Source organism: Mus pahari, chromosome 12 (assembly GCF_900095145.1).
Source record: "Mus pahari chromosome 12, PAHARI_EIJ_v1.1, whole genome shotgun sequence".
Lineage (NCBI taxonomy): Eukaryota > Metazoa > Chordata > Mammalia > Rodentia > Muridae > Mus > Mus pahari.
This window is the reverse complement of record NC_034601.1, coordinates 79,922,253-79,934,636: the sequence shown is the minus strand read 5'-3', so window position 1 is coordinate 79,934,636 and position 12,384 is coordinate 79,922,253. Positions and strand designations below refer to the sequence as shown.

General features: G+C 38.0%; 1 protein-coding gene across 1 annotated transcript; it reads right to left on the bottom strand.

Moving 5' to 3' along the window:
* Nucleotides 1-7,797: 7,797 nt before the first annotated feature.
* LOC110330148 (keratin-associated protein 13-1-like) lies at nucleotides 7,798-8,539 on the bottom strand. The gene has a single exon (XM_021210105.1). The coding sequence runs from the start codon at nucleotides 8,515-8,517 to the stop codon at nucleotides 8,011-8,013; it is 507 nt and encodes a 168-aa protein (XP_021065764.1). The 5' UTR covers nucleotides 8,518-8,539; the 3' UTR covers nucleotides 7,798-8,010.
* Nucleotides 8,540-12,384: the final 3,845 nt, after the last annotated feature.

Genomic DNA, 12,384 nt, shown 5'->3' with positions numbered 1-12,384 from the left:
GAGGAGGAGGAGGAGGAGGAGGAGGAGGAGGAGGAGGAGGAGGAGGGAAACATTCTATATTTTCTAACACCTTATCTGTCATGTGTGCTGCAAGGTTTTTATTAACTATGCAGATACATATTTTACATTATAATAAACTACACAGTTGGCATGAACATGCATGTTTATATTAAAGAACTGTAACTCTATATAATTTACATGCCATTTGGAGTTTTATAAAATATATGAGAATATTTAAACAAATTAAAAAGTGAATTAAGAATGGTCAAATAGAAAATATTAAAGCAAAGGACGACAAGCAGGTATGTTCTGAGAGCTTCTGTGTACTTGAGTTATAGCTCTAGGTTGGCTTCCTATTTAGGTCTATGCTATCAACATTTAATTTTAATTCTGTTAATTTGTTGTTCACAAATATTTTTACACACCTCTAGCTTGTCAACTTTTATTTCAAACTTTTTAAATTCTTCTTATTCATTCTTATTGATGTTTCCTGCCAATCCCCTTCTCTCCAGTCTTTGATTGCAATCTCTGCTCTGGACTGAGACCTGCTGTGAACTGCTGATGGCCCTTGAGTTTTCTTTTATCTCTTGTGTGAAGTAAGTGCAGCTCTCAAAATTTCTTTCTCATAATTCCTGTAAAGGTCAACAAATTAATGAAGAAAGAAATTAAGTGTTTGATTTTTATCTGTGTACAAAGGTAGTATTTTTTTGCAACTAACTATAAACCCAATTAATACACTACTAATTTTATCACTTCATTACTTCTATATGAAATGTACAAATCACAACATAAAATTCTAAAATGGAATTTACAAATAAACTTTGAAATATTAAACCAGAAATATAAGTTTTAAATCAAAATACCTATCCTTCCAGCTATATTTCATGTAAGTTTTAGATCCAGGAAGGTGAAAAGTTATGTTCCATGATCATAATTCATTTTTACAGAGGATAATTTATTTGCTGCTTACACATACATAAAAGATAATTATAGGTAAGATATTTACATTAACGAGTATTTTCTCCCCTTTGACCACTCAACACTAAATCCAAGAAAGAGTTTTACTTGTACCAAACTCTTCATAGGACCTAATTTTCCCTATTTTTATTTTCCTAGTTTCATATTTTCCTCAAAAAACATAAATGTTCCATATTTGAAAGGAATGTTCTATATACTTTTCTTGACATGATTCACATAAAGTCTGTTTTGTAATTTAACCAAGTGACAGAAAGTTGAAGTTTTAGAGAGGGAAAAATATTGGAAGCTTAAGATAAATATACCAATCTGTCAGATTTTATAAAATTTCTCTAACAGGTATGGCAATATTAAACATTGCTCCATAGAACAAGATAAAATAAAGAAAACAAACCAGGGTTCAATGCTCCTCTCCCACTGTCTGTGGGGATCATATTTACACTCCTTCATCAAGCATCCTTTCACGTGTTTGCTATATCAAAACATCCTTTCACCTGTGTCTGCTTCAGGAAAACATTCTTTCACGTGTCTGCTTTTCCAAAACATCCTTTCACCTGTGTGCCCCAGAAAAGCATCATTTGACATAACTAACTTCCCAAAGAAACTAGAAGTTTGCACTTCACGTGCCTGTTCAGGGGAGGGACGTAAAGGGCTGAGAACTGTATAAGCAACTACAAAATGGAATTAGAACAAAATGGCATTGTCTTAGTTATTTCAGAACAGCTGGTAGTGTTGTTGACCTGGTTGCTGGGGCAGAAAATGGTGTGGAGGAACCTGAAGAGATCAAGCAGTATCTAAAGGAGGGGAATGAGAAGTCTACACAGCATCTGTCCGTGCTATTGAGAGCAGGTGTGAGCTCAGTTGGATATAACTAAGATTCTGAGTTTAATGGCATCTTCTGGACTAGGCCTCATTTATGGTAATAGCCGTAGGTGTGGCCTTTTACATTGCTTAAGAGTTTCTCTCTTTTCTCCTTCCTCTCTCTCTCTCTCTCTCTCTCTCTCTCTCTCTCTTTCTTTTTTTCTTTCAAAGAACTCAATATTTAATTAACAAAATTTATTCTAAATCAATATCTTCCAGCCTTCACAGACCAATGCTGGGTTGGATTTGGATGTGGAGATCTTTTGGTGCCAACTCTAGGAATTTGGCAGGAATTTGACATTGGGCTAGGACAACAAGAAAGTAGGCTCAAGGTGAATACAGGTGAGCAGTGTGTTCTTTGTATCTTGATGGGTCTTGTTAAGACTCTTGAGTACAGTGATCATGGGACCTTTGTTTATGCTTTGTTTGTTCCTTAACTACTCTGTTTACGCCTTAGGGCCGACTAGACTCTTTGCATTTACCTAGAATGATAAAAGAGCAGACTAGAAAAAAATAAATAAACCAGCCTCAGCTTCAGCACTGGCTGGGTCACGTTGCAGTGTTGTCTAATTGTCTTATTCTTTTCTATATTTACTCCCTCCCTCAAGACTCTGATGGCTGAGTGAGATGGCTTAGTCGGTTGGAGGTCTATGCTATCACATGTGACATTACATTTTTCATTTCTAAATATATCACTCAATACATTTTCTGAAGTGGTGGATAAACTGCACTCTCATATTATTTTTATAGGCTAATTTAATGTATTGTTTTAGCTGTTTCTATATGAGAACTGTTGCTACTTCATCTATGCCTTTAATGCTACCCAGTCATGAGAATGACTATCTCTATACTGTATTTGGTGAAGGTTTGCCGGGTATTTATTTATATTATGAAAATGATTGTTTATGCCTACAGTGGAGACTGCAATAATGTCATCATGTTTATTTAAGTTGAACAAAAATTTTCCATTTGCCACCAATGATTTTCCATGTCTAAAATACATTTTTGTGGCTTATATTACTATATATATCTATTGATTCTTGAATTTAGTGTAATGTGAAAACATTAGGTAAATTGAATGAGAGACATAGTGGGTCATACTATAAATGAGAAAGACTGTTTAAAAGCAAAATGACTGAAGGCCTCTGACTTGAAACAAAGCACTTGAATACCACTTTGAATATGAATGATGAGTCAGATGAAGTGAAAAAAGACAGACAGCGATTGGTGAGTTTTTCCATTTCTGGATGACTAAAAACACTGGTTCCATATTTCAATAACATTATCATTATTTTTTACCTTTGCCTTTTTGTTGTTTCTGTTTTCTGACACAGGGTCTCACTCAACCTAAAATGTTTCTGAAGCTCACTATATAGCCAGGATAGTTTTGACTTCACAGCTTTTTTCTTGCCTCAGCTTCTTAAGTATTAAGAATGGGAATTCAGACACAACTTTCTTAAATTTGGATTGTATGTTGTTTTGTTGTTTTGAGTCTTGATCCAGGGTAGACATTGCTGTCATTTTACAGTGCTTCTTATTAACATTTTATATGTAAACTATAAAAGATGCCCCTCACATGCTTATACGACTTGTATTTCTCTAGTACTGTTGGGGTGGATTGAGTGAAAACAACCACCTCTCCCCCAAATATAGACTCCTCTATTTGCATGTTTAGTCACCAGGTGAGGTGAACACTCTCTCTCTCTCTCTCTCTCTCTCTCTCTCTCTCTCTCTTCCTCTCTCTTCCTCCTCCTCCTCCTCCTCCTCCTCCTCCTCCTCCTCCTCCTCCCTTCCCCTATCCCATCCCCTCCTTCCCCTATCCCATCCCCTCCTTCCCCTTCCCCTTCCCCTTTCCCCTCCCCCCCTCTCTCTCCCTCCCTCTCCCCTTCCTTCTCCCTCTCTTTCTTTCTCACACACTCCCCCCAACCCCCAAGCTCTCTGTGGGATCTGGATGTAAGGGTCTCAGCTACCTCTCCAGCACCATGCCTGCCTAGCTGGTTGACAGGCTGCCTGTCATAAAGATAATGAACTAACCCTCTGAAGCTGTAAGCAAACCCCTAATTAAATGCTTTCTTTTAAAAGAATTGCTTTGGTCATAGTGTCTCCTCACAGCAATACAACAGTGAATAAATAATACAGCTGTATAGAACAAAGAAGGAAGGGCATTCATAGGAAATTTCATGAATCATCTATTTTATCTGCTAGGGGGACCTTATATAAAGCTGTCTATTTTCACAGCTGTTTCAGAAATTTCTTGGTGTATAAATGATTACCATGAAAAAATATTTTTATTTAAATACACATCAAATGCTTACCTCTAATGATACAAATGGCAGTACTTTCATTATCTTTACTTAGGTGATAATTTAAATAAATCCAAAAAGGACATGCTGTTTAATTTTACAATTTATGTATAAAATTTGGTTACTCTCAATGCAATGAATCATTAAAAGGGAGTCTTTCAGTTTGTCAGAGTGTAAGCTATCGTCCATTTCCTCGTGTTCTTCCTCACCTTAGAGTCTGCTCACCTTCTCATTCTCAGATTCTTTATGATCATCATGCTCAGATTCCGTATAGAAGTGAACATACTCTTTGTCTTTCTAAATCTGGTCTTTTTATTTACTATCATATACTCTAATTCCATTCTGTTGGCTCCAAATGATAGAAATGACTTCTTTGTATGCTTTTAAATCAAATTTATTTTAACTGCTACATGAAATCATAATATTACACATGTTAATGTTACCATGTTTTTTAAATGTATGCTTTGCATAACATTCCAATGAAAACATCTATATTCTCAAATATTTATCACGTTTTTTTCTGGTTAAAATACTCAAAGCCTTCCTTCTGGTCTTTAAACTATAGGGAGTAAAAATTTCACATCTAATTACACAATTTTATATATATATATATATATATATATATATATATATATATATATATATATATTTAATACTCGAACACTGTATTGGAGTCAAGACCACTGGTTCTTTCCCTCATTCCAACTCCTCTTGTGTCCCCCCAGTACTTTCCAATTCATAACTTTTTTTTAATTATTAATTTTATGGAACATACATGTATACATTTATAAATACAACCTGCAAAGTCCATTTAGTATGAGTTGTATGTATATGTGTATGAGGTTAGCTACTTGGTATTGGATAACCTATCAAGGTCCTTAACCATTAATTTTTTTTTCTCAGCAGCCATGGATTGCCTGTAGTTATTCAGCCTGATGTGGGGCCTTATGAGATTTTCCTAATCTATGATGTCATATCAACTGATGCTGTCTCTGTGAAAGCTTTGTTTAGAGCCATGTTGTTAAGATGTCAGGAGATCAGATGTTTGTAATAGATAATAGACATAATCTCACAGTAGACATCCTGTTCTGCTGGCCCTTAAACACTTCCATCCTTTCTCCAGTGGTGATGCTCTGCCTTTCTCCTGCAATGTTCCAGAAGCCTCGGGCATGGAGGTTGTATGGTAGATGTTTCAATTGGGGATCGGCTTCCCACAGTCAATTGATCTCTGTCTTTTGGCCAGTTGTCAGTTTCTGTTATGGTTTTTGTCTACTGCTAAAAGAAACCTACTTGATGGTACAGAGAGAACTACAGTTATTTGTTTATATAAGGATAGTCTTTCTAATGCAGTTAGGAATTATAGTGATTTAGGAAAAGTGACAATAATAGGTTTTCTTCTAGCCACCATGACTTCACCATTAGCTATGACCAATTGTCTAGGTTTACAGTCCCAGGCATGAATTTCCTACTACTGGACAGAATTTAAATCCAAAAATAAATGTATAATATAGAAGCATATGTATATACATACATAAATAATTTAAATGAAGTTGTAATAATAGTGTTCTTTCCCCGAGTCATAGACTAACAAACTCTCCATATTGCCAAGCATGGTAAATCTTCCTTTGAGTTGTTAAAGGAGTACAAGAGAACACTCTTTTAAAAAAAATAGGCTACTATCATTAATTGTGTGTGCCCTTCTACATTTTGTAGGGTCCTCCTAAATTTCATAGGGTGACCTTTCGTTTTCAATTGTTTTGGGGAGCCCTCAGCTCCTGGCTAGCTGGATATGTAAATGCCACTTCCTTACCTGCCTTTAAAAGAAAGGAAACTTGTCCTGTAGACCAAGACCTTCCCCAGCTTGCTCGGTGAGTAAGGAATGCTGCTTTTTTGTATAGCGAGAGCACCAACAGCTCTTACAAAGGTCCTGAGTTCAATTCCCAGCACCCACATGGTGGCTCACAACCATCTGCAATGGGGTCTGATGCCCTATTCTGGTGTGTCTTAAAAAAGTAATGGTGAATACATAAAACAAATAAAATATAATATAATAAAAAGGAAGAGAGAGAGAGAGAGAGAGAGAGAGAGAGAGAGAGAGAGAGAAATGAAGGAAGAATGAACGAACCATGGAGGAGGCTGGGACAGAGTTTTAGGGAAGTTGAGATGCAGGCAGAGGGAGGGAGACCCTGGAGGCAATAGAAGAAAGACTGGACTGAACTAGGAAGCAAGCAATGAGAACCATATGGAATGAGAGAATGACAGATAAACTGGGTTAAGTAATATGTGTGAGAGCAATCTTTTCGTGTTGTACATGTGGGTGAGCTCATTCGATTTCTGAGTCTGTCTTATAACCTGTAACATACCTATGTCTCTTTTAATCCATATTTTCTCAAGGAGACCATCTCATTTTAATGGCTAATATTTGACTATGGGTAGGTATCACATTTTTCTACAATCTTTTATCAGTATATTCTTCTACTTCTAGTGTATTGCTGAATCATATGGCAGTTCTTTTCCTAACATTTTGGAAAGTCTGTACTTGTGGGAAGCCACATAACACCATTACAAGATGGCGCTGGCTACCGCTGGACACTGCCCGCANGTCCTGGTAAACAACCAATGTGCGCATGTGCAAAAGGGTTTTCATGCCAAGTCACAGCTCATCCCAGAGCATGCAAAGGAGGGACTAAAAGCAACACCAATCAGGTATGGCCACACCACTCCTAAGTCTATTTAACCAGGGCCAGTTCCGGGGCTCAGGGTCTTTCGCCTTCGCAATCAAACTCTCCCAATAAACATGTGCAGAAGAATCCTGTTGTGGCGTCTTCCTTGCTGGCGAGGCGGGCGTCTACATGTACTGTTCTCTATAATTGATGTAGTCATTTTCATTTCCTCTGTGTTTCTTTTCCAGATAACTGGCAGTACAATGCATGGGGAAGACTCACAGGGACTCACCATTTCATAGGATTACAAGTCCATCATAGGGAACCAGAGCAGAGTGGCTTTACCTGTGATGCTGGAAGTATGAGATGATGAGAATTCAAAGCATGGAAATGTAGACCACAGAGTCCACACTACTGCTGACCAGTCAACTTCAAGGGTATCACTTTGATGTGGGCCTCAACTTAATAAAGAAGGTTACACAGCCTTCTAAAGAGATTATCATGTTAAACTGGCACTCAGGACATGAGCCCAGGAGAGACATTACAATGGAAACATTTAATGTCAGTGCACAAGGGAACCCATAGCCATAAAATCTAAATACATTTTTTTCTTTTGCTGTCTTACATAACTTAGGTAGACCAGTTGGCATAGACCTGAGAATTCACTACTAATAGGAATTATTTTTTTTTTTTGCATCTGGGATTTGAATAATAGAATCTATACTTTCATATAGAATCATTTTACTTGATGTTCTTAAGAAAACTAACTGAGGCACTTAAGGTATTTATCCAATACACAACTTAATAGAACTTCAAAACCTGAATCTCTATGCATGTTGTTCATTTAATGCTAATCAATTTCATGTTTCACAACCACAAAAGCAAGCATACAATAAATAACTCAAAAAGCAAGCATAGATAAATATCAAATCAGTATATTCATTAGCTTGAAATTTTAGTATTCATAAATTTGGGAAGAAATTCAGCACTATAAATTTCATTTGCAATGCAGGCTTTATTTTTGAGTTAGGAGATTAATTACAAAGTTCTCAAAGGACACCCACAAGCCAATATCTGAGGTCAGAGAGAAAGTGAAGAATTGGCAGTCAGGGAATGAGAGAGCAATTCTTCCCAGCCCAAGGAAGACAACAAAGGCCAGGGACCCAGGAGCGGGTGATAGTGGTCAACAAGACTGGAAGTTAAAAAGATCAGTAGAATCCACATCCAGTACCACAGCTTGGTCTGTAGCAAGGAGACTGACAGGTTCTATAGGGCACATAGGATGGGTGGCAGAATCCAGATCCATAGCCCAGAGAAGAGACCCCTTGGGGTCTAAAGCCACTGGACCCACAGCTCTGAGAGTAAGAGCTTCTAGACCCATAACCCAGAGACTGGCAGCTGCTGGATCCAAAGCTCTGAGAGCCAGCATATGTGGTTCTGCAGGGACTGCAGACACTGGAGACTCTGGGGCTGTAGCAGGGCCTCTGGCAGGAGCTGTGCACCACATGGGAAGTCTGGCATCTGATGGGCTGGAAGCAGTTCGGCTGACAGCCACTGTGGAGAGAGGAGCCCTGATGGCAGGTTCTGGAGGGGCAGAAGCGAGTGCTCTGGAGTAGGTGACTGGGATAGGAAGAGCCACAAGAGGAGTGAGGGTAGCTCAGGTGGTCTCCACTGGAGCGGGAAGAGAAGTTTCCAGAATAGCAGCCGTAGGACATGTTGATGGCAGGTGTAAGTTGAGCTGAGTACAAGAGAAGATTCTGAGTTTGAAAATCACTCCTTTCCTGGGACCTTTATATATTCTCAGCAATGGGTGTGGCTTCTTATACAATCATTGTTTCCATATGTGGGCTCCCTCATCTGCATGTCTGGACCTCAGTAATTATCTATATAATTGCAGTTAACTAACTCCTTTAATCTTTCCTTTAAGGGAGAACTCATTTTTTTAATATGTCTGAGTCAATGAAATGTATTTATGCTACAAATGCTATGACTATTTAATTAGTGCCTCTGCCATTATGGTCAGGAAATTCCCCACTGTTCGCTGTCTGTGATGTGTATGTGTTCTTGTTTGGGTAGGGGAATTACTCTTAGAGATGAAAAAGTCTTTATCCTTAATTGGCCATTGAATAAAAGGCAAAATCTTGCATTGACAGGAAGCCATTTCAGGATGGCTCCAGTATCAAATCGTTGATTCACACTCTGCAGTATAATGTTCCAATTTTTAATACATTATTATCAATGGTTATTATGCCCAGTCTATAAGAGCTACATAAACGCAAGTCAAAAGAATTTTGGGACATTGTACAAAAATCATTCTAGTCTTGAACAAATATGTATAAAAATGATTATTTAGAATAATGAAATCAAAACAATACGGGGCCATTAAGGGACATTGAGTGTACAAAGATCAATGGCACCAGAAGAGATGGTATTGTGGATATATTTTTCATTTAATCTAATGGTGGATAGTCTCCTCTTAGTTCACATTCATCTAGAGTTTCCTTCCCAACTCATATCACTAACCATCACTTCAATGTGATGGGTGGTTTCAGAGCTTATCCATATCCAATCTACCTGTCCATGCTTGGTTGCAGCTTTCTTACCAGAGGGAGTTCCAGAGTTTGTGAATATTGAAGAGGATATTTTTTGTGAGTCACCATTATCAGAACAATATATCATAAATGAGAATGCATCTGACTATGAATGTTAATAATTTAGGATGAAAATCATAGCAAAATCCCTAAACTTGGAAAGTTCAAAAACCAACACATAGCACATGTGATGTGATGCCCCCTTCCTCTTTGAGCATTTGGATAATCCCCTGACCTGAATGGATCATCACCTCTATAGACAAGAGTGGAGTTTTCAACATGCTTTTCTGCACAGGGTGAAAATAATATTTTCCTTTATAAACCTGGCAAAGGAAAATGCTGAAAGTATTTGAGATGAGAGAAATAGCTCCTTTCAATATCACTAGTCATTGTTAAGAATGTCTCAGCTTTAAGCTTCCTCCCACTTCTTCTCCATTAGTGCTTCAAGTCAAGGACCATGTTCCTCCCAGTCAGGTGTCCCTTTCCACATTCCTACCCAGTCTGCAAGCTGTGGGTGCTGCTAGTTATGTGGGATACCAGAGCAAATGACTCTGAGCCTTGAAGTTTAGGGCCTATGGAAGTTGCTGATTTAAACAAACAAACAAACAAACAAAAAACTCTTCCCAGACCCAGACAAAAGCAGAAGTGTGAAAGAGCACACACCAGCCTTTCTGAGGTCACTACTCTGGCCAAGACTGTAGAATCCATAAGATAGATAGTTTATGACTTCCCCATATGCCACAGGATTTGCATGTATTCTACCCATACATGTGTAGAAACTTTCTTTCCTGCTTTGGATCCTGAAACAATTGAGGAAAGATGTTCTAGAGAAAAAATTTGCCCTGTATAGCACCTCCACCAATGAACTTACACTAGTTTCTGGGTTTGAATCTAAGACGAATTCTAATTTTCTCTTATATTTTTTCCTTTAAAATGTCTCCTGGCCGTTCCTCTTCTCTGCACTGAGAGATAACTCTACTGCTGTTCCAAGTGTCATTACTTTTCAGAAGAAAGAAGAATCACTGTAGGATTGCTACTTATGTAGGAGGATTGGCTCTCCCAGCCGGTAGCAAAGCAGCTTCAGTGTTTCAATGCTTCTAGTTTCATGTTCTCTGACAGTCGTCAGTTTGATGCTCTGGGAATGTGTTTAGTACCCGTAGTGCGAGAAGCCCTCTGAACCCGCTCATGGACTGTGGACTGCCACCCATAGCTCTCAAGCTACGAAGCTGCCGTTTCTGCCTCATCTCCCTAGAACATCGGAAAAGGTCAGGAAAGATAAAACTTTGAATCCTGCACTTCATTACTTGATTCTGACTTGTGGAAGACACCAGTTCTAGGTTTGCAAATTGTTGTCATGAGACAATAAAGGGACTCACATGCAGTCACATCTCCTTCCCAAGACCTTTGTGGCAAAGTCTCCTTCCACGGCTCAACTGTGTTAGTGATTATCTTGCTGTACATTTCCGTTGTCCCTTTTCTTGCCATTCCCTCTCATTAATTCCACATAAAAACATGAAACAATAAAATACTTGAAAGAGTCATTGGGAGTTTTTAATATAACTATACTTCCTGGCAATTCAGGATAAATACAGTGATGTAATCCACCAAAGGTCAAACAGGTGATATCAGTGTTTAAAATGGACAATGTCAAGGCTTCTGTCACTGAATGATAAATTCAATTGATGAAAATATAATAGGATTAAGTATCAGATGCTGAAATTACCAGTGCCCTTTCTGTAAGAGTATGTTTTATTGTAATTTCTTTAAAAGCATCACTTCATGATTTGGATGACAAGGAACTTCTCAGGCATCCAACATCTTAACTTCTATGTTTTTAAAAGTTTATCTTATGATCTTCTTTAAATACCTTTCTCTGGGCTCCTGGTAACTGTGGTAAATATCTTAGCTCGTTTACTACTAGAAGCAGAGTTTTGTTTTTCAAATCAGCACTTCCTAAAATCTTTCTGAAAGCAGACATCTTGTCAAACCTGGAGTAAGTTTTCAATCACTGGAGGCAAACTCAGTGGTAATCAAATTCATCAAGTCAGAAATTTTTCCCATCATGGCATAACATTGTGACAACCTTCTCAGGCATGCACTAGGATCCCTTTCATCCTCACATATCTCCTGCCCTTCCCACTTCAATGTGACGGGACCACAAGAGCACAGTCAAATTCTATATCAAATCCAGCCCATATAGTCTATTCCTTTTACATGTAGGTCCTGTGGGCTATTTATCAAACTTCAAATTATGTAGCAATACTTAAAATCTAAAAAGAACACAGATGAGATATGGACTTCCAATTCTTTAGAAAACATGCCAACCAGCTGCTGTCTTGCATAGTTGTCTGGAGCTGTGCCTAAGCTTGAGGGTGTGTGCCTCTTTACTCCTGACTTCTAATGCTCATACTTCACAGATCCCAGATCATATCCCATTCATTGTTAGTCACCATGTTTATTAGCATCCCTGTCATTAGTAAGAGAATGAGTAACAGAACTAAGGAGCTTTGTGTTTGGTAAAACAGGGGAAAAAAAGTCTGTATTGGTGCTTAGAATGGAAACACCGACTTTGAAATCAATTATCTGTCCTTGTCACTTGTATTTACAAATTGTTTCTTAGACAGTCAAGTGATTTGAAGTTAAGGACATTGACTTCAAATGCTTTATAAACATGCAGAATCTGAGTTGGAAAAATACTTGGATCAATAGAGGTATTACTACTGAATATACATCAGAATTAACAATGGGTCATTTAGGTTATAATATAAACCAAAATATAAGTAAATAAATAAGTAATAAATATAGAACTTAAAACAAGATGGGAAAATGTCACCTGCTGTACCTGAGGATGATATCTGATATCTCACAGTAGTTGTAAATCACTCCCATAGGTAACCCCTGGACCGCAAGGTCAGCATCTAGCTCAGAGTCCCATCAAGGGAATTCTCACAATGCAGAAACATCACTCTGTGTCTGTGGTTACATCTGTTT

Coding starts and splice junctions, on each gene's coding strand:
- LOC110330148 (XM_021210105.1), bottom strand. CDS start 8,517: ATGTCCTACGGCTGCTATTCTGGAAACTTCTCTTCCCGCTCCAGTGGA.